The following is a 21,915-nucleotide window of genomic DNA, read 5'->3' as shown; positions in this document are numbered from 1 at the left end:
TTAATTATATATTTTTTTACCAAATACAAAAAAGGGAATACTTTTTTACTTTTACTTTTGAATTGTCATCCCCTATATCACCACTGATACCACAGTTGCCCCGCTATGACACAAATAAACAGTAGAATGAGCTGTTTGGTTTGCAGTAGCTCAGTCCATAGGCACTTGGCTTGGGGACCAGAGGTTGGCCGGTTCTTAACTAACTAGGGTAGCAACTGCCTTGTCGCTCTCACCAAACCCCTTGCTTTAACACCTCTTGATTAATGCATGTGTATAGGTTCAGTTTGTGTACCTGTGTATGTAAAAGAAATAACAACAGGGGGGGAAAAAACAGAATTTCCCTGAAAAGGGATCATTAAAGTATGTCTTCGTCCTAGTAATGTATTCATTTCTAAGAACAAGAAGAGGAAACAAAGTACCAAATGATTTATTTTGTTTATATTGTATTTTCTGTATTTAATTATTTGATAGAGACAGAGCAAGGTAATGAACATCAGTATAAAAAATACACAATGTTAACATGCTGGATTAAGCAAGAATGCTTATTTACATCCATAGTCCTTCAGGAGGCAACAGAAATAGTAACATTACAAGATGAAAAAAAGACATTAATCAATATGTCTATTTAAAAGTGGTCACAGCTCTGGTTATCTTTAAGCCATAGTTTGAGATTCGTTTTAAACATGGGGTATGTAGGGCACTCCCTTATTGCAAGTTGTAGGTAGGATTAAACTACATAGTATAATCTTGATTATTAAACTACACTGCAAGATTACACTGAGAAAGTCACAGTAAATAGGATAGTGTTTGCCTTCAGTAGAAATATAATAATATGTGGGAGAATTAAACAGAGGTAAAAAGTCAGTAATCTTTTTAGTGTTAAAAATAATTCAGGTTTTGAGTGATTTCACATTATGCAGTTTAACTAAAGAAGTCGAAATAAAGCCAGATATAATTAAGGAAGCGAGTTAAATGGGGTTAATCTGTTTAACCTCCTCACCTGTAGGTGGCGGTGTGGGCAATAATTCAAACTCAAATAAAAAAATAGAAAGAACATCATGCGCATGCGCGTCTAAAGTCTACGTCAGCTCTTCTTCACTAACAAGCTGCCTGAAAGCTACGTGGCCCTCACTCACTCCTCCGACTGTCCTCTCGTCTGACACGACAGAACCAGGTAAGACACACGCTATTATATTAAACATTACTGTATTTATGTTACATATGTATAACCCATTAACTGGTGTAAGGCTTTTTGGACTTTTATGTGTTTTATTCAGTCTATTATTTTAGCTAACCTAAGGTTTCATCGACTTCCCAGCTTTTCTGAGGATAGCGTTAGCTAGCTAGCTAGCAAGGATGAGTTTACCAACACAAATGACTTCAAAACAAGGTTTATATTGACAGTGACACTCGTCTTTAATAACACAACATGATATTTGATGTAAACATAGAATAAGTCAAGTATATTAACGATGTTATAGCTGTGGGAGTCGTGAAAGGCTCAGGCTGCTGAAGTCAACGTCAGCACTGAGGCAGTCCAAGCTTCACCACTGATGATGTTTTTGATTCCGTCCGCAGCCTAAGCACCATGGATCAGGTAATGCAGTTTGTTGAGCCCAGCCGGCAGTTCGTCAAAGACTCCATAAGGCTCGTAAAGAGGTGCACAAAACCCGACAGAAAAGGTAGGTTCACACTGTAACTTCAATTTGGCCCAGTCTGTGTTGTGCTCGTAGCTGCGACTGACCTTCTCAGTCCAGCTAAACCCATTTCGCAGAGGCCTGAAATTTGCGATTTTCTTTAATACGATCATTAGATTTTTGTGTTTTTACACTCGTGTTTGCCTTCTTACAGAATTCCAGAAGATTGCCATGGCCACAGCGATCGGGTTTGCCATCATGGGTTTCATCGGTTTCTTCGTCAAACTCATCCACATCCCCATCAACAACATCATTGTGTAAGTAGTGGCCACATATGACTTGTATGCATGGTAAACTGTATCATGCAATTGGTCTGATTGGTATTTCAAATCATTTTACAGTTAATAATACCGAAATGTAGTCAAGTAGTAATGGCTCAATATTTAAAAGGATCAGTGAATAAGTGGCCCAAGAGAAGGGGGTTGTCTTGATTAGATGTTTCCCCCAGGAAAGTACTGTCTAAACCCTTTCTCCCCTGTCTCACTGATATCAGTGATGACTCCTCAGAGAGAGTTTATCACCTACTTCTTTTTCCTGATCAACTGATCTATTGTCTCTATCTTCTCACTGCTTGATAAGTCAAATAATCAGTAATTTACTCTTGATATAAAACAAAATCCCATTCTTTGTATTCTGATGTAAGTGTAGTCTAGCACTGGTCTAAAAAGGAAACTTTAATTTTTAAATACCACTTTACCAGAGCTGGAAGAGACTCTTATCATTTAGATCCCGTGATTGAGTACCTTAATTGTTTTGTTTGTATTAATTGTTTTATAAATAGCTTCCCAAAAACCTTGATCCCAAAATGGCAGTTTTTATTGAGCCTTCAATTATGTGTTGTTATTTAAACCCCTGCATTAATGTTTTGCCGACCAAAATGTTAAAACTCTCACCCAGCATTAGGTGTCAAGCAGTCACTTGTTGACCACTTAGTAGTGAAAATTACCAGAAAGCACAGACATTTAATAATGACCAAACTCTTCTAATCGGCTTGTAATTAACATGAGAAACATTAACCGTTCTAAAAAATCCCTGATGAGGGACTGATTATTAATTTTACTTCATAAATGGTACCATAGCTTTAAGGACCAAATGTTATTTACCTTTACCACATTTCTTAATAGGCGTTAATACAATGATTATAGTAATTATCATTCATGTCATGTTTTATCATTACACATAAGATGAGGGGAGAAAACTGGTAGCACTCATGGTTTATTTTTGTGCACAGTAGGATGTTACATTCAAATGCCATTTTCATTATAGCCAGAATTTACAGTATTCCAAAGTGCAGAAGTTGGATTGTCTGTTTTTGAAAGAAAATTGGAAAAACTTTGCAACTGATGTACACAATCATTGTATTTTTTGGGGGGGAGGGGGCCGAGTTGATTTCCTAAAGCAGTGATTCATTTGTTTGCTTGGTCATCACACGTATTGATATTTCTGTTTCGAATGTACCATTTGGACTTTTCCACTCACTAACACTGCCTTTTTTGTTTTTCTTCTAGGGGTGGTTAAATCATTGCCAAGCAAAAAAACAAATTACAACATCCGGGGACAGGAGATGGGCAAGACGACAAGCGTGATTGGGCTGGTGTGATTGGGGGACTGAAGGGATGACATTTTTACATTCTGTGCACAACATTTCTATTTCTGTGTAAATAAAACAAATGGAAACCTGCAGATTGATTTGTCCTGTCTATTCACACAGCCTTGCTATCACTACAGCATGTAAATGGCTCAGGAGTACTGTATTGAACTCAAGTATCAAGAGGCACATAACACCCAACTTCATAGAACTTACTGTAGAAGTTAATATGGCGGCTACAGGAGGGCAGTGGAACAGGTGCACTGATGTCAAACGCACATACTGTAGGCTGTGATGTAAAGCAGCTTACTGCACACACTAACAGGAATATGTACAGCAGGTATGTTGAATGGTGGATGTGTCTAGTCTGTAATTCTCTGCAACAAGCTCTCATTTAAGTTCATATGTAAAAAGCAACCAGTTATTGGTTTGGAGTAAGGCTTGGATTCTAGGCATATAAGGTGCATATACAGAAAAGGACATTAAGTTCTATGTAGTTCACTTTGAATTTAACCCTGTACAGCGAGCAAGCACATCCAAAAATGAGCAAGTGTTAAAAATACAGCCGATAAAAAAATATTCTTGGCAAGGATGGTCACTAAGAAAAACATCTCAAAAAACACTTAAAACAGTAATCACTTGATTTGGTCAGTTGTGAATTTTCAAATGTTCCTGCCGTATTCACAAAGTCTCCATCGTTATATTACTCTTAGAACACTTAGGTGAGATTTTTGGCCATGTATCATCTAAAAAAATAAAACCAGCTTGTCATAGCTGTACAAAAGTAGTGACATCTGATTTCTTCTGTGTCATTCCTTATCATTAAGTATCCCCATGGTCCAGAGCAGAGGTTGGTCTGTCGTCACGGTTACAGGCTTCCTTGGTTCTCCGGGGGCAACGGGTTCATAGGTGTTGGAGGTGCTCACTAGCTTCCCAAACTGCAGGACCTGGTTATCTGGACAGAGGAGACAAGACATGTAATTAAATGCAGCAGTAATGAGGGCCTACTGAGTGATACTACATGTAATGGCTACTTTAAATAGTCTGGTTCAATTATTCAATGAGTACAAGTAGATGATTAGTTTCCAGCGTGACTAGTGCCGTACTTTGTGCTGTTTGACTATTAATAATGAAACTGTGTGTTGAGGGCTTGTTAGAGAGTCTGCATCAGTTTGTGCCCCTGAATACATGAAGCGAGGCGGTCCATGTGACTTTGCTTCCAGGCCAAACAGAGGTTGCAGCCAAAAACCACACACATTCACAAAGGCTATTATGCTAAAGCCACTGAGCGTACTCTCCACTTTGAGGTTTACTGAAGTGCTAACAAATCCTCTCAAAGGGAACCCTTCAGCTGCCACTAACAGGAAAGGTGACCACTGAGGTGTACGAGTCACCTGAGGCTTTTTGTTTGGCATCGTTTAGAATGACAACAAACAGGGAGTGAAGGGGAATTAACTCTTCAAGGAGATAGCCTTTTAAGAGAGGAAATGAGTCCAGATTCAAGATTTCAACCATCAACTGTATGATAACTGATATTGTAATTTGCCCTGGACATTTCTACTATCAAGCCCTATTAGTCTGCACTCATAATTGTGCACTATGTTGAACAAATTTAAAAGCACCCAAGTGATTTATTGAACCAAACCATTTCGACCTGAAAGGGCACCTGGCCAATACTGACATCAAGTGGTCAAATGAGGAAGCTCAGTAGTATCTGTAGTGAATGGGGCATCAGAATCTACCAGTGGGAGTCTGTGCGAGTGGTGAGACTCAGGTCACAAATCAATTTATCAGGAAGTTCAGGCTTTATATCTGTAGAAACTGGTGAAGATAAATCTTGAAGCAACTTCACAAATTAATGGCTGTAACACTCAAGAAGGTTTGAATTTAGTCATGCACAATAATGACCGCCTCTTTAAGGAAAATATCAAACCAACGACCGTGCTTCAGGCCCAAATGTCAGAAATAAGACTTTGCGTGTCACTTTTTCCATTAACAGTTACATTTATTCACGCAACATTTGCTCTCAATAAGCTGAGCTGACAAACGCCCTGAGAGTGGAGCTGTTGGATCGTGCCTAATGTGAAAAGGGCAAACTCACCTCAGGAGATTTGCACCTGGGGCTCTCTATTATTCATTCACGATTATCTTGTCACTAAGTTTCCTTAAATCTGTAGCAAAAGTTAAAACATTTCTGAATGACTTCTAAGCCTACGGGTCAGGTCAAACATTTTGCAGGAAGTTTTCACCTTTTTATATCTTCTTTGTAGTCTCTGTACCTCAACTGACTAAACCCTGGCTGCTGTGAGCACTGACTCGACCTTTGTAGCCATCTTGAGCTAATTATCTGGCTTGCGTTCTTGGTGTCAGTGGGCCATGAGCAGTGTTTGAAAGTGAGTTTGAGGATTAGTGCTCTGAGTGGCACAAACCGCAGCTGTAACCAGGTGGGCTAGATGAGGTTTTGCTTCTACCTGTCAATCATTTCCACCCCATTAATAACTCTTTTACGTTCATTTGTTGGAACAGCGTTGCCATCTGCTCTTCTAAATATAATGTGACCGGATGGATGACTTTGAAAGGGAGGTTGTAATATTTTACACAGTCAGACGACATGGATAGAAGAGCATGCACTTACTACCATGTTACTGATCAAGTTAATCGGACTGTTGTTGCAGTGCAGTTAAGTTTGACATGTTATTTAGTTAGGTAACAAAATTAAACAACTGTACTAAACAATTATAGGACAGGTGAACCCTACAATCAACGTTATTGGACAGCAGAAGAAGTCTTCAATTTACCACAATAAATGCACTGATTTTAGTTTTGCACCATCTTCTTTCAGGATATAATAAAAATACTTCAAAACAGAAGAAGAAAAAGGTAATCCAGGCACTTCAAATATAAGAAAATGTCACAAATGAAGAAAGTAATATATAAAAAACAACCTTTATAAAAGTGGCTAAGTCATTAAAAAGCCAACATGTTTTGATCGCCAGGTCTTTGTCAGAGCCCTGCACTACAGCCAGGCTTTCTTTGTGTGAGTTGGCTCGACAAAACCTACAGCCTCAGTCAGAGATAACAGGTACCATGACGGTGGTTATCAACTTGCTTTGGTAACTCAGGCTTTCTTCTTCAGGCTCTGTGCGTGTTCCCATAAAGTTGTGTTTGGTACATCATTTGACTTTCCTTCTGCACAAAATGCAAGGAAACGACTACTTCTGATTAAAAATATTACAAAAAAGTAACACTGTTGCTGCAAATAAGGCAGGAAGGCTATCAGAACATTACTCATTGTGTAAATTTGCAAAAAGTATTTATTTTACCACCCAGAGTCCTCTTAATGCCTACTGTTTATTTCTATGTGACAGCGGCACATTAAACAATAAACTTGATACAGAATATTTAAAGATTATACCCAAGAATTACACTGGTCTGACACTGTCATCTAATAAAGGACATGCAGTATTTACTTAGTTACGGCCAAATCAAAGTTACATTTTCTTTATTGATTCAGTATTATCTGTGATGAATACCAATGGACTATAATCATTTTTTAAATCTGCGTTCTATTAGCTGTAATGTAGCCTACCAGCATATTTCAGTAAATCGGGAAGGAAAACATTCATATGCAAATAAAGGTCACAGGCCAGTGATTGATAAAAGAATACTTTTAATATTCTGCTATATTATAGAAGGCTTCTTTTATAGCCAGCCTGGATAAATGGGAACACTACAAACCCATTCAGCTGTTCAGTGAGAGCAAGAACGACCTCCCAAATGAAATAAAACAATACTTAGATTTTCTGCAGCACTGATAGTAACGTGATACATACAGTACAGTAGCCTTAGTGCTGCATGGCTTCATTCAGTGGCATTAATGTAACGTTACAGCTCAACAAGTATGCATGTATAAAGTGTTCCGTCAGCTGAAAATAAGCATGGTGCTTCTCAAGCAAAACCTCTGAACATAACCTGGTCCTGACCAGGTAATGTCTGCATCTTCAGTTACCATGGTGATCGAGCCAGGTCGAAAGAGGGCCACCTTCGCGACACTGAAAACTGGCTTTAGGCTTAACATACCTCTCTAACCCACCAATCTTGCTTTGTAGTACACCCCTCAGGGCACCGACACTGGTGTGGACCCACCCTGTATTAGCAACAGCCAATGGGATGCAATGACATGACCCAGATAATAACATGACAGGTGAAACAAATTGAAAATAATGAAACAAAATATTATTATTTTGTTGATGTAGCGGTTGCCAGAGGGCCTGCACTGCCTTCTTGTTTTGAGGTCCCGTTTATTTTTTTGCATTTTCCAGGAGCACCTGACACATTTTTGATCCACGTTGCATCACATAGAGCAATCGGTCAGCTCTTTTCCTCACACATTAGAGTTACTTTATACACACTTTGAATCAGATCTCCAATGCACTGGTTGAACAAAAGTTTAAAGTAATCATTAAACCGCAAGTCCAGGCACATTTGAATGGACAATTTTCCTCCAATCTCAGAAGATTGGCTGTCAAGGCAAATGTGGTGCATCATTAGTGTTAAATAGATTAGTCCATTTTTTTGTGGGCTATATAAATGTTGATGAAATGAGATCCAATATTCTGCGCTCAGACCAATGACTCAAAGGTCTTAAAAATGCAACACGGCTTCACTGTAGAGAGGTATTCTAAAAGTAGTGCAGATTTTATTCTCCTGTGAAGAATAGGGAGACTAATTAATCATTCAACCAGTCTGAGTAAACACTGCACCTCAAACACCGCACAGTATATTGCACGCTATTAACCCAAACCAACAACTGATAATTGCATTGTTTCAAAATCTTTTAGAAGAGACAAAACACGGAAGGCATTAAAAAATAAGGTTTGTATGAATATGCTAAAATAATTGTGGGGCAATCACTTCATACAAAGGCAAAAATGAACACAAAGGAAAGAAGACAGGAGAGAATGGAGCAAATCATTTGTCCACAGGCGCCTGCACACACATCAAACACGGACAAAAAATAAAAACCTTTTCTGCATCAAAGACTGCCACACAAGCATGGTATTAGACCAGCGTGACTCAGAACAGGGAGAAAATAAGCTGTATGTGAAGTTGGGGTACTTAATAATTGAGTGAGCACAGTCACTATGCTATGGGTGTACGAGAATAATGTCTGGCTGTGTTAAAGTGCTGGCCTGAAGTTTTCACTCTGCAGGGTAATGTGTTTCTGCCGGGTTCACACCAGCGGCGCCACAAGGGTTACTGAAAGGCTGGAAAAATAGAAGGAACTCGAGGCAGATTTTGTAGCGCTGTGTGTGAGTGGGCATGTATAAGTTTATAGTAGGTATGCACAATGTACATCGGCTTGATAAATGATTGGCCCCATACTGGGGAATGCATTGTATAAGCCAATGAATAGAGCCACTAATATGAAGCCAAATTGCTTTCATTGACTTAACAAGCGCAGCATGCACACACTCCAATACAGTGGGTGGCGGTATGCACCCGGGTAGAGTCATACAGTAGAGAGCCAAACATGTCGTTGCCAGTGTGGACTGATTTTTACGCTTTCAGAAGAAGAAAACATGATTGCAATTTGCAGTACGTGTTCTGCAAGGTATCCAACAGGAGGGAAAAAGTCTACCAGTTTTAACACAACAAATCTTATTAGAGATGTGGTATATTAAATCATCCATCTTCACTCACTACATCTGAGCCTTTCATACCCTCAGGTGTGAATAAACTACAGGTCACGAACATAAAAATGCAAAATTATCAGTTAACTTATCAGTATCAGCCAGGGGACACAGCATTAATTGTAATCAGTTGAAAAAAAAAAAATCATTTTGTGCATCCCTACTTCACAGCTCTCTCTGGGAGGATCAACAAGTCCTCAAAGGCAAATGTAAGAGTAAACATGTTTGTGTGGATTCTCATTAAAAATGTGAATTTTTAAGAACATGAAAACCAATTCTCTCAATCAGCTTCTTCTTATGAGCAATACCGCCCTACATTAATATGCAAATGTCTGCCAAAGTTGCACAGATTTTTTAATTTCTGCTTTTCTCTGTCCTCTCCCCACTGCTTCGAAGCAACCGGGCTCCAGTCAGAAAAAAAGGTGATGTCTGTACACTGGGGCTGCAACCACAGATGATTTCTTATCATCGATTAAGCGGCCGACAATGTAAAAAATTGTGAAAAATACCCATCACAATTTCCCAGAGCCCAAAGGGACATCTTTAATGATGACTGACTGAAATGATTATTAGTTGCTGATTACTTTTCTTTCCATCAACTAATCGATTAATATAATAATCATGTACACAAATCGGAATTTAGCAATATTTTCATCTAAATGTGATAACAGTTGATATTAAGGGGTTTAAGGTTTGGAATGTGGTAACAATACACTCAATATCCCAAATATTCAGTAATTATAATAATGTAATTCTATAATTGAAAAAAGCGTATAGCTACTAGCTTTTTTAAATGCATCATTTCAACTGTGTGCCACAAATATTAGGTTCTGGAGCAGGCTGCCAAGGCTAAATGTATCATAAGACTTCTACCTCAGCACACTGTGATTACACCACAGTCATAAAGAAGGGAACTTGTCAAAATTGAGGATGTTTTCATGGCTAAAACGTAATTGCTGCTGTTATTAAGAAAACCACCACCAGGGGCAGCAGAGCACTACAATAGGAAGCATTAGGAGGCGTCATGCTCGACAGGAGGGAATAGTGGCACCTACATTTACTAAGACACATTATCTCTGTCTGCCTCGCTCACACATCCATTTACAAACTTGCACACACATACTCACGCACTTGCAGACACACACATATAAACTTGTGGAGAGACACACACACAGCTCTTTACCAAGCACAAAAGGCTTTCAGATGGCTTCATTAGTAATCCCCTCCTCAAAGCTGATACCGATCAATAACGGCCCCCGTTGCAGAGGGGACCGAAATGAGCGTCGCACCCTCCAGTGATAACAATGGAGATGTTTGCTGCCTGTAATTGCATTTCCAGCGCCACAGCCGAAAGGGCCCGTCAGCTGTAAGTAGACCGTATTTACACAACAAATTACCCAGGAGAGAGGGTGGGCGAGGAGAGGAGAGACTAGCAGACACTCACAGTGCAGTGGACAGGTAGAGAGGGGAATTATGGGTGTTAGGGGGCATTTGCGAAAGGGAGAGAGGATAGTGGCTGCTCTATTTTTGCCTCTTGATGTTTTTTTTTTTTTTTAAAAATAGGTTCTCGAATGACATGTTAAAGGTGCTTCGGGAAGCCTTTTTTAAGCACCGAAGCATTAGTGTCAAATTATGTTTGTGATGTATTAGTGCACTGTAATCACAAATGGGGCCACAGTCAAGATAACTGGTCTCCATCTAAAGCTTCCATTTAGTTGAGAAAATAAGTTTATTTCTCTTGCAAAGGTTATATTGATCTATAAATGTGTTTCACATTGCTTTCCTGTACAGGTGTCAATTTTCTAATTTCACTTATCATTTGTAATGAAGGACAATTGTTAATTGACAGGAAAATGTCGCAGATCACACCTTTAAAATAACACTGAGCTATGCACTGTGATCCCAGGTAGTCCAACACGAGCGAAAAGATAATTTTCTTTTTCCCATTACATCTGAATGTGTTCAGTGTCAAACACGTGTCCCCCTTTTAACACGACTTGTCATCGAGAGGCAAATTGAACTCATTCATTCAGATGGTGGATCCTCCACTCCTTTAGACCAGTGTGCTATCAAATTTCATCACGCTTCACAGTTCGAGAGAGAAAATCATTTTCTATAAATCATGTTTGTTCAATACTGAGCTGTCCAATTACTAAAATGAGGTGAATGTATGACTGCCTTTTGCACAAATTCGGCTGTTCTATTGCCTCCCTCAGAAAGAAACTGATCGTTGAAATAAACAGACTGTACTGAATCTATGCTTGTTTAAGGCAACACAGGAGAGTAATAAGAGAACAATATCTGAGATAGTCTGATCAAAGGCCTGTTTCACCTTAAATCCACCAAGCAATCTTGGGGAATATACACTTAATCTTTCATAAACCTGAAATGAATTCATTATAAGCTCACAATTATCTGTGGTTTGCAGATGGATATGGCCGAGACTACAGTTAATGTACTATTTTTATTACTCAGCCAAGTTATATCTAACTTTAACAGTACACAAGATAGTCTTCATTACTTGCTTAACATTAATTCCCCAAATTGTTTTAGTCTGGAACCTCTCAGTTTTTGATTTCTTAGGGGCATTATCAGGCACAGAGCAAAATGCTATTAGATAGACATACAATCAATCAGAGCAATGAAATGTATGACATAATGCTAAGTGACACTTGGAAATTGGGGCAGTGCTTGGTCTCTTTCTGAGCAGGTAAGAAAAGGTGACCTGGTCACAAACTCAAATTACAGCTGAACAGTACACTAAAATGTGTTTCTGAAAACATTTTAAGCAAGGAATAGGCAATGCAGTGACAGGATCCTGATTCATCTTTGTTCAGCACTGCCTAGTTTGACAGTTTGATCTGAGTTTTGTGAGCCTGCATGGACCTGACGACTAGATGCACCCAGAGCCCTTGAGTAGAGAGAGACTACAGAGGTTCAAAATGCTGATCATCACGAGATTCACGGAGACCTCAGATAGTTCCAGTAAATTTTGGTTGACAATTTGGATATGTGAATTTATACAGACAGAGCAGCGATTTTTGGAAATGAGTAATCAATAATTGAATAAATGCTCTTCTGCTGAAACTCTGCGAGTACTAGTGGCTTAACTTCTGGGAACTATTGAGATGCTCCACGATCTGCCATTGCTGTGAAATAATGGTCCACTGGAGGGAAAGGATATGACTCTCTCTACTTAAGGGCTCTGGATGCACATTACAACCAATCAGAGAAGCAAAATCTGTGACATATGACTTTTCAAATGTGGACCAGTGACGCCCCCCTACCATTCATCGTATCAAACACACCCCGTTGTAGATAAATGGTTGTGTTTGGCTGGTCACAAACCAGGATGGAGTAAAATCTGTCTGAATGGGAAGATGGCCAGATGTATCTGCCAATGCGAACAAAATATTAGCTTGCAGATTCATCAGCTTTCCAGGCTACTGATTTCTACTTCATCTTTTTTTGGAGGGGACAACAGTTTACTGGTTGAACCATTCAGAAGCAAAACTACAACACGAAATTGTTGTATTGGAAGTACTTCCAATTTGAGTTGAGGTAATGAACTACAGCAAATAATAACATGAGATTTTGTATATCAATGAGCTGAAAACTATGGCTATTTTGTTCCAGATACCGTGCACTGTGCATATTAAATCAGCCTGTGATTTCAATATACAGCAGTGTCCTTCATTTTCTCTACCTGACACTCTCCTTATATTTAAGGCTATTTATTGGCCATGACATGAGCCAAGCCTTGCACCAGCACTGTTAGCACCATCTGCTGTGCAATGATAGCCGCTTCCATTAAATGTTTATGATGGCACCGCTGGGTTTGTCTAAGAGTGTGAGGTGACAAACACTGTTCCAGCGTAAGTTGACCTTCAGATAAGAAAACCCGGCTCTACTGGGAGCGTGGTATCAGTCAGTCGAGAGACAAACAGACAGGAGTGCAAATTATACATTTTGATATTAGAGGGCGATTGCAAGGATATTTCATTGTTCATGTGTTTTTCTAAATGGAGGAGAGGAGTAGATAAATTGATAGGGTTGATGTGTTTGTGAAAATTAATATCCTGTCATGAATACTTGAGTTTACTGTGTGTGTATGTGCATGCCTGTGTGTGTGTGTTTGTCTACACGTAATATTGTAGCTAATGCATATTTGGTCCAAACTCATGTCCGTGTATGTGTGCACTCCTCCTCTGCCTCCTTGCTGGTCCAGCTCCACCGGGGGTACTAGCAGCCGTTCACATCAGGCTGCTCTTCATTCCCCCTCTGCCCCCCGTGTGTGATGTGCACAGCGTCAAAAATCTACAGATCCATAAATAAAACCATAAAACAGCAGTTTTCCCTCCCACTGCCACACCGCACTGCTACAGAATACATACACTTTTCATTTCCCCTCTCTAGGACCTTGGTGAGTGGGAGCGAAGGAGAGAGGGAGGAAATGAGAAGGAAGAAAGAAGAGTTAGGAGAGGGAAGGGCGGGTTTGAAGGGCAGAGAGTGGCAGCGTCATTATGTAGAAAGGTGAAGCAGAGGGAGAGAGTGAGAGAGAACGTGTAGAATGTGTAGAAAGGGATATGAAAGAAAAAGCACAACAGAGAGATAAAAGGGGAATAGATTAATTTCTTTAGACTGAATCCCTGAAAGAACAAGACAAAAACACAAGGTGAGAGGTATTGGCAGAAAAACACAGGTAGCAAAAGAAGGAACGAGATATGAAAAGAAAAGGAGAAGGTCAGGGTGCGTGTTTGCGTCACGAGAAACAGAAGGAAAAGGAGAGATCTTACAGTGAAGATGTCTGCCTCTGGCAGGGACACTGGCTGAGACCTCACTGAACCAAGTTTGTCAGACATATCTATTTGTGTGACTACAAGATAAAGTACATTTCTTTACCCACCTTTGAAAACAATCCTTTCCAGTATTTAGAACGCAGCCTGAATACTGAAATCTCAGGCTGCACACACGACTAAAGGCTTCAGCTGCGGTGCTTTATCTCAGCAGCTAAGGCAAAACTTTAAAGGCAGTCCTATCTACATATTCGTGGATTTATTGTTTCTGAATTTATATCAATATGTTTTTTATCCCGCTGTTTCACAGCCACAGAAAATAAATCTGAATGCCTTGTGTATTTTTCTAATGAGGCTGCTGTTTGTTCTTGGAGAGTTTGAACCAGACATCACAGTAAAAAACCTCACTTAAAACGCAACACAAGGAAAATCCCTGCTGCTTTAGTCAATAGAGTATGTATTAGTAATGTATTTGCAAAGCATGTTTTCCACTTAAATCAAAGAGGCCAGTGGGGAGGCTGTCTACGACCAATTTTCATCGCTGCCTTCACGCGTAGGTCAAAGATCAGGGCCAGTTACAGAAACGTGCCCATGAAGCACGAAAGGTGCTTTAAGGTCTTATTTAACAACATATACATGACCGGCAACGAGTGCTGGCTAATAAGGCTACACGCCACTCATACTGCATGTCTGAATCATCAAAATATTGTGCATCTGTATCCTCATGTTCAGAGTGTAACTTTGAATATGGAACATGTTGTGAAGTCCTGATTTAAACACGATCTCATTTGCATGCCGATGTGTTTGTGAAGGCTTACATTTCATAAACAGCATGCTCTCATTAACAGTGAGGGCAAGCTTTCTAATCTTGCCCAAAGTTTACTTTTAATTAAGATTTCTCAATTGCTTCGGCTCTCTGAGAGACTTCACTGCCGAAATCCATCTGTGTTCACGTGTTTGTTTTTTATCAAACTCTGCACCTGTGTTGGATTTGTACGTGTGTGTCTGCAAGTCTTATGTTGCACTAGTTTAAGGGCGGATGTGTGTGTTCACAGGCGCTGGCGCCTTGAAATGTTATGCATCTCCTTGCGTCTTTGTGCAGCACTGGGAGAATGAGTATAGAAATCCCATCTGGTGGGTCATTTGAAGGTCTTTTACCATTCTGATGACATTTTACACACTGTGCAATTACGTGTGTAGTAAGTGTGGTATTTGGTTGGGCTGGAGAAGTGAGAGGGAAAGAAAAATGTATGTGTACATGAATCTACAGATGGAAATGTGTGTGTGTCTGTTTGTCTTAGGCTTGAACTTAGATGCACATTCTGTTTGCTTGTGTCAGATTGTGTGTTTTAGGAGTGGATCATAGTGATAAAATCTTTTATGATGGTTTATGTAATTTAAGATCATGATCAGATACGATATATAACATCTTCTGACATTAGAAACCACATATAGATAACCACAAAATGGACAGGAGGTTAGCTTAAACGGCAACGCTTACAGCGGATTTAGTTCTCATCTAGCATTGACAACTAAACAAACTCCATCTACTGGAGAAGATCAAGTGATATAATCAAAAGCTCAAGAACATCTACTAAAAGAGCCAAAGCCACTAAAAAGCTACTATATAACTTATAATGTAAATATGATGCCAAAACAGCTAGATTCACTGTTAATTTTCAGATCAAACCTAATTTTTGACTGAAATATTTATAGTCTACAAGAGCCAATCAATGTATTTGCATTCTGTTATTGCCTCTTTATATCGTAGCTTGCGGTGTTATGTTACACAAGTGGATGTTTCTGCGTCAAGTCTATTTTTGCTCCATTTTGATCATGTATCTACTGTGATTATGCACCCAATTTACCTGTCTGTTTTGCTTTTTTGTCACACTTTTTCAGCAATGCAATGAAAGTGATTATATATTGGGTTCCGAGTGCTGCCAGAAGAAGGATGACCTACACTCAATATACTGCACCTGAACAAATCCAGTATGGACTGGAGCTGCTGCAGTTGCTCGGCTATAACGTGACACAGACGGGCTGTGCATTACCATGTTGGAAAAGACTGGCTGTCTTTAGTTTTCTTTAATTTTACAAAATGATGGGATGAATCCTCTCTAAGCCAACAGATATAAAACACAACGCTGCTCTTCTCTTGTATTTATGCTTTTATTTTCCTTGAGCATTGCCATTGTCACATGCAAATCAAATTCTGGTTCATTCATTATCTGCCACCTAGTTGCTGCCCTAGGCATGTTTGCTCCCCCCAGTATTCAATAAATGTGGTATTTGAAACAGAACTCTCAGCCTGGCTTTTAAAATCCAATATAAACCAAAAATTTAATGAATATCTCAAAATTTGGAGAGATTTCTAGATATTGCAAAAACAAAATCCCAGACCAAGTTTTCTGCCCAAGTGTGCATGTGTGTATGTTTCAGTTAGGGCTTGTATGTGTGTATGAGTGTCTGATGCTTGATGGGTAGCGCGTGGATGCATGAGACTGATGATACTGAAGTTATAAGGAACGGGGCTAGAATCTGTGCTGTGGAGTACTAGAAGCTCATTTGCATATCAAGCTGAATGAAAACCTTACAGAGGAAAACCTCCTCAGCCGCTCTGTCATCAGTGGGCTGACAGCCATTGTTCTTCGTCCACAGAAGTTTCTCTCGCTTTTTGTCACATGTATAACACACACACACACACACACACACACACACACACACACACACACACACACACACACACACACACACTTATATTTATCTGCATACCCATACAACACAAACAAGAGCACAATGAAGCAAATGCATACGCACACATAAGCGCTAACTAATACAAAACACAAGCATTCAAAGGAAAAGATACATTCATAACCACCCACCCGCCCACACACACTTTGCGGGCAAGAGATGGTTTGTGGATGACAGCTATTCAAATTTGTTGTTCATTATGATCCACGCTAAGCCGAAAACATCATGACCAAGCAGGTTTTAACAGACACAATCACACACACACTCACACACACCGTGCCAGAAGCCATAACTCAGACTGTGTTGCTGCAGGATGAAGGCTTTTTAATATTAAGCTGTCAGATGGGAGAGGGCTGAGTCACAATGAAATGACTAAGGAGGTTTTCTCCATGCCAGCACATAACACACACACACACACGCACTTGGACACACACATACAGGAGAGTAGTCCTGTCAGTCACAGATGGAGACCTATTGTCTCACTGACCTTCATAACCATAATCATCCATAACCGCTTTGCTTTCTACTCGTTAGAATAAAGTTTTGTCTCTAAAATGCACACTGGAAGGAATTTCATCCACTGACAATAGCACATGACCCCCATCTACTTCTGGAAGATAATAAATGGCAGCCAATGAGAAGCGAAGTGACAAAGGGCTGTTTAGACACAAAGCGCAAAGCCTGAGGCACGTGTTGGTCATTTAAACTGCAGCTGCCATAGTTCTGACTGAGCTCAACATTGGATTTCAAAGCCACTGGAGAGATGATTTTGTGTGTGAGAGTTCAGATTGTTTATTTCATCAGGGATGATGATATGTAATATGTCAGCAGTGGCCTCTGGCCTCGACTCAAGACAATGGCTGAGCTCCAAGTATAGGTCACAAACATAATTTGGATATCATACACATGGTAATCCTCTCTATAACAGCTGAAACAGTGCAAAAAAATTGGATTCAGGACTTGCTCAACTTTGGGAATTCACTTATAGCATGGGTTGATTTAGTTCGAGGAGACAGCAGTAATATTGATGGACTGTCAAAGATCTTAAGATTGTCCTGACTTCTAATATAAAATTTGCGCTGAACAGACACAGGCCATAAAAGCTATGGAAGACAGCTGCCCTCAAAGACATCGCCTAATGCCAGAGGAAACAAATTTAATGTGTCAGCCGTTTAAACTGAGTACAATATGTTTGATTTAAAACATTCAGTCATCTTCTCAAAGCTACCCAGTCTTTTTTATAACTTCCATTCACAATACAGGTGTCTGTTTAACTTGAGTACTTGAAAATGAAGATATCAGGGTGTGAAGATAAAAAAATGAAGATATCAGGGTTTTACAAACCCTTTTAACGACTGCAAAGGAATGTTTTATCTCCCAAAAGGCCTCCATGTCAGTAATCTCAATGCCCTGCAATAACTATGCAAAGGCAATATCCATAAAAGCAAAGGAAAGGAAAAGAAACTAAGAAATAACCTTCTAAAAGTTCAACTGACCAATAAAAAGTTACAAAGTTATAAAAGTTATAAAGTATATAAAATGTATCTATATGACACAGCAGGTTTTAAGTGTTGCAAACCGTCCCACATTTTGTAAAAGCGTTATAAAACTTTTTATTTCATATAAATATTTCTATTCAAATTGAATAGTTCCATAAAAATATGGCCTCTGCACATGCATCAGATATGATTCCCTTTTCACCCACTGACACCAGCTTCCCTCCCATGTACAGGAGCATCATCACACTGGGAACTTGACCCCATGTTTGTGATTGTGTCCTGCTGTATGAATTCATGAGTATATTTCCTCAAAGTAGACCCCCTCCAATCCCCTTCCTGAATAAAACACTAAAAGTGGTATGACAAAGTTTGTTCATGAATACATTATTTTAGTTACTGGACAACTGCCTTCAAACACATGCAGACTAAACATGGATCAATATTTTTTGAGCCAGAGCGTTATAAATGCTTACTAAACCTACATGGGAACCCCTTCCTCTCCATCATTCGCCCACTCTTTCCCCAAAATCTGACCTCAGCATGGAGGCTCAGTTTGTATTCATGTCAAAGGATTGAATCTTCAAACCTTCAAAGAGTCAATATAATCATAGCTTTATGTAGGGCAGATTCAGACACCATTATAAGGCAGTTAAATCTGTTGAATTATAAATAACAGTGGGCTTTAATGGGTTAAATATATAAAAAATTATGAGCTGCTCATTACACTTCATCTTTAATGCGTGTTTGGCATACGGATAAGGCATCTAATTGTTTGCAAGAGGTAATAGAGGAAATTTGCTGTGTGCTTAGTGCACCTATGGATGCTTGTGTCCGGTTCTGCGGATGCCTCAAGGGAAAAACAATGCATGTATTTGTAGCAGAGATAGATGAAAGGAATATTGACCTTGGCTTCATGAGTTTGCTACAGTTGTTTTTTATGGTAACCAAATAAGGATGAAAACTCTGAAAGTAATTCAGATTATTAGCATCCCAACTACAGTTCTTGACTTCATTTCATTTAAAATGCAATATCAATGTATGTATGAGGCTTGCTGAGCTGAATATATCTCCAGCTCTGCAAGACACTGTTAAACATTACAATCAGTTTAAGTAAATCCAGAGGGTAAAGTGAACTCCAACCTCCTAACAATTGTAGGCATGAATGTGGTTGAACATGCACACATAGGCACAGTTTGATGTCAAGGTTGCTGTGCTGTAACTGAGCATGTCAGTGGTTTCCAGTGGGTAGTTCCTCTCCTCTTTTCATGGCTTTGGAGACTCAATGGCGTCCCTTTATGTCAGATTAGTGTTACAGTGGTTATTTGCTGTGGGCGGTCTACTGCCACTCATTTTCTGCAGGGTAGAGCAAGGGCAATGGAAAGCACGACAGCAAAGAAAATGAGCAGGGAAAAGTAGAGGTTAGCGCTACTTAATGCAAATAAAATTGGCAGGGGTCTTAAAGTGTTACTGCAGACAACACCAATCAAGAATCAGGGCCTTGCCAACAAGAGCTTGGTGTGGGTTTATGTGTCCAGGCATGACTAATCATGAGTGCAAAGAACTCGCCCTTATCTTTGCATTTTCATTGGTATCAGCAACCCAGTGAGCTTCTCCAGTAAAGGATAGAGCCTGACCGATACTGGATTTTTGGGATCAATGCCAACACCAATATTAGGGAGTAAAGAAATTCTGCTATTGAAATATTGGTCTTCTCATATACACAGAATATCTGTATAAACACGCATTTATTTGCACTGATCCCTCAAATGTGGTTATCAAACACAAAACATATGTACATAGGAATCAGCACAATATGGGGAAATTTAAATTATCTGCTACTTATCGGTATCAGTGAAATTCTAGTCAATAGATAGAACCAATAATATGAAGCCAAATGGTTTAATTGACTTAACAAGTGTAGAATTTACAAAGTCAGACACAGTAGGTGGCTCATTGCAGTTAAAAGTAGTTTTGGAATATACCAATAAACATAAAGAAGGAAGGGAAAAGGGACAAAGAAAAAGAAGTGCAGCCTGTGGAGAGCCAAACATGTTGCCGGTAAAGACTTATAAGAGGAAGACAACACATTTGACATTCAAAAAAACATGTTCGGGAAGGGGTCAGAGAGGAGGCAAAGGTCTATGAATTTTAACACAACAAAATGTATTAAAGCAGTGGAATATCAAATTATACATTCTTGCTCTTAGCCTTCCTCTTCCTCTGGTGTGCATAAACTACAGGTTAGGAACTGTTTTTTTTAGTACAAAAATGTGAAATTATTCTTTATCATATTGGTATCGGACATGAGAAGCAGGTAATTATTTATTATCTATATCAACCGAAGCAAAAGTCCATATCGTGCATCCCTCTGCATACATAATTAAGGCAGGATATTTTATAGCTTAACAATAAACTTTACTGTCTAAAATTACCTTTTGAGCCCTGAAGCAATAAACTTGGGAATATAATGGTTATAAAATCACCCTAGGCGTCCTTCTGCTTAAAACAGTATCTGGGATAGGCTAATATCAGTTGCAGTCTATCAGTCTATCAGTCTGGCTGTCGTAAAAGAAAGAATGGTCTTTGCTTGAATCTCCCATTGCTTCTGCTACAAATATTTTAAGCTTGTAAGAAAGTACAACATTTTGCAGGACATTGCAATTTATTTTGGTACTAAATAAAGACCATATTCAATGAGATACAAAATTACGCTCACCACCATCACTGTCTACCATCTTAAACTCCAGACTAAAGCAGTAAAGGACTGCACTTCCACCTTTGCATATACAACTAACAACCATTAAAAACAGCCTGAGGGTGAGTGCCAAAGACCTTAAAAGCTTCATATTTTAAAGGTTTTCACACTTTGTCTCAACCTCTCCAGAGAACTTAGCTCTGATGTGTGCATATAAGTTGAACAAAGTCAGATCTCTCTGCAGCAAATCAAACTCACACAGGCTGTGGTAAATTTTGAAGTCTGTATTGAAATGTGTAATGTTAGCTGTAACCCAATTCTTGAAGCATTTGAATAACAGTTATAAGTCTTTGGGCTGAATCCTTTGCATCTGAACAAGCAAGTTAAGCTGAAAACAAACATCAGGAAAGCCACCACAGATGGTCGCTGTATTAATTTGTCCTAAGAAGGAACAGCTGTGGCATGACATTTAGAATAAGGACAATTTGAGCAAACAAAACTAGAGACTAATGGAGCAAACATACATGAATACAATAGAGCAGCAAATCAGGAGACGTAAAATGAAGAGAGAGAGGAATACGTTTAAAGAGTAATTATGTAGAATTAAAAAGACTAATTATTTAAAAGGTTGCTGGAGTAAAAGAGTCAGACTATGGTCCCTATGGAAACTGTTAAATTATGAAATGAAATCATTGTTTGCCTCAAGGTATACTATGTAGGATTAGTTGGTTGCAGTTTGTAAACTACAGATGCCTTCAGTTCTCATTCTCTATGTTAGGTACAGAAAATAAGAAAATACAGGCAGAGTGCAGGGTAGATACAGGCATAGTCACACATTTCTAATGGGTCATAAGTGACAATTGAGAGGAATTATTTTGTGCGAGTCCAGACTATTTTCTTCTTCTTCTTCTTCTACCTTTAAAAAGGTATGACAGTTGAATCCATAAGATAAGAATGAAACAAGGTCCCAGGGCCAACCCACTGAGCAGGCTGACCAGCAGAGAGGTTGAGAGTAACTACTGTTCTCTTAACTTAGAGCCTGCACTCCGAGGTAATGCTGTTCTTTCTGAACTATGATTTCCTGTTCAAAAACAAGAAGCAGCCAATTGTAGGGGAGTGTTGAGTGTCTCACTCCGCAGCTCAAGGTATACATCACTGGACAAGGGCCAGGAACAGAAACCCTGAAGCATGTC

The 21,915-nt window shown here is 39.3% G+C and overlaps 2 protein-coding genes across 2 annotated transcripts in view; one reads left to right on the top strand and one right to left on the bottom strand.

Moving 5' to 3' along the window:
- Positions 1-1,057: 1,057 nt before the first annotated feature.
- sec61g (SEC61 translocon subunit gamma) lies at positions 1,058-1,958 on the top strand (the record flags this gene model as incomplete). Its single annotated transcript, XM_084341017.1, has 3 exons — positions 1,058-1,174; positions 1,579-1,682; positions 1,852-1,958. The coding sequence occupies exons 2-3, from the start codon at positions 1,589-1,591 to the stop codon at positions 1,956-1,958; spliced, it is 201 nt and encodes a 66-aa protein (XP_084197143.1). The 5' UTR covers positions 1,058-1,174; positions 1,579-1,588.
- A 1,248-nt stretch (positions 1,959-3,206) lies between these two features.
- tpk1 (thiamin pyrophosphokinase 1) overlaps positions 3,207-21,915 on the bottom strand; it is a 69,735-nt gene continuing 51,026 nt past the window's right edge. Inside the window, exon 9 of the mRNA XM_084341016.1 lies at positions 3,207-4,240. Within this exon, the coding sequence (XP_084197142.1) occupies positions 4,095-4,240 (146 nt within the window). The 3' untranslated portion in view covers positions 3,207-4,094. The remainder of the gene's footprint in view (positions 4,241-21,915) is intronic.

The sequence above is a fragment of the Pagrus pagrus genome (assembly GCF_965226575.1).
Source record: "Pagrus pagrus genome assembly, chromosome: 20".
In the NCBI taxonomy this organism is placed as follows: Eukaryota; Metazoa; Chordata; class Actinopteri; order Spariformes; family Sparidae; genus Pagrus; species Pagrus pagrus.
This window is presented reverse-complemented; position numbering and strand designations above follow the sequence as displayed.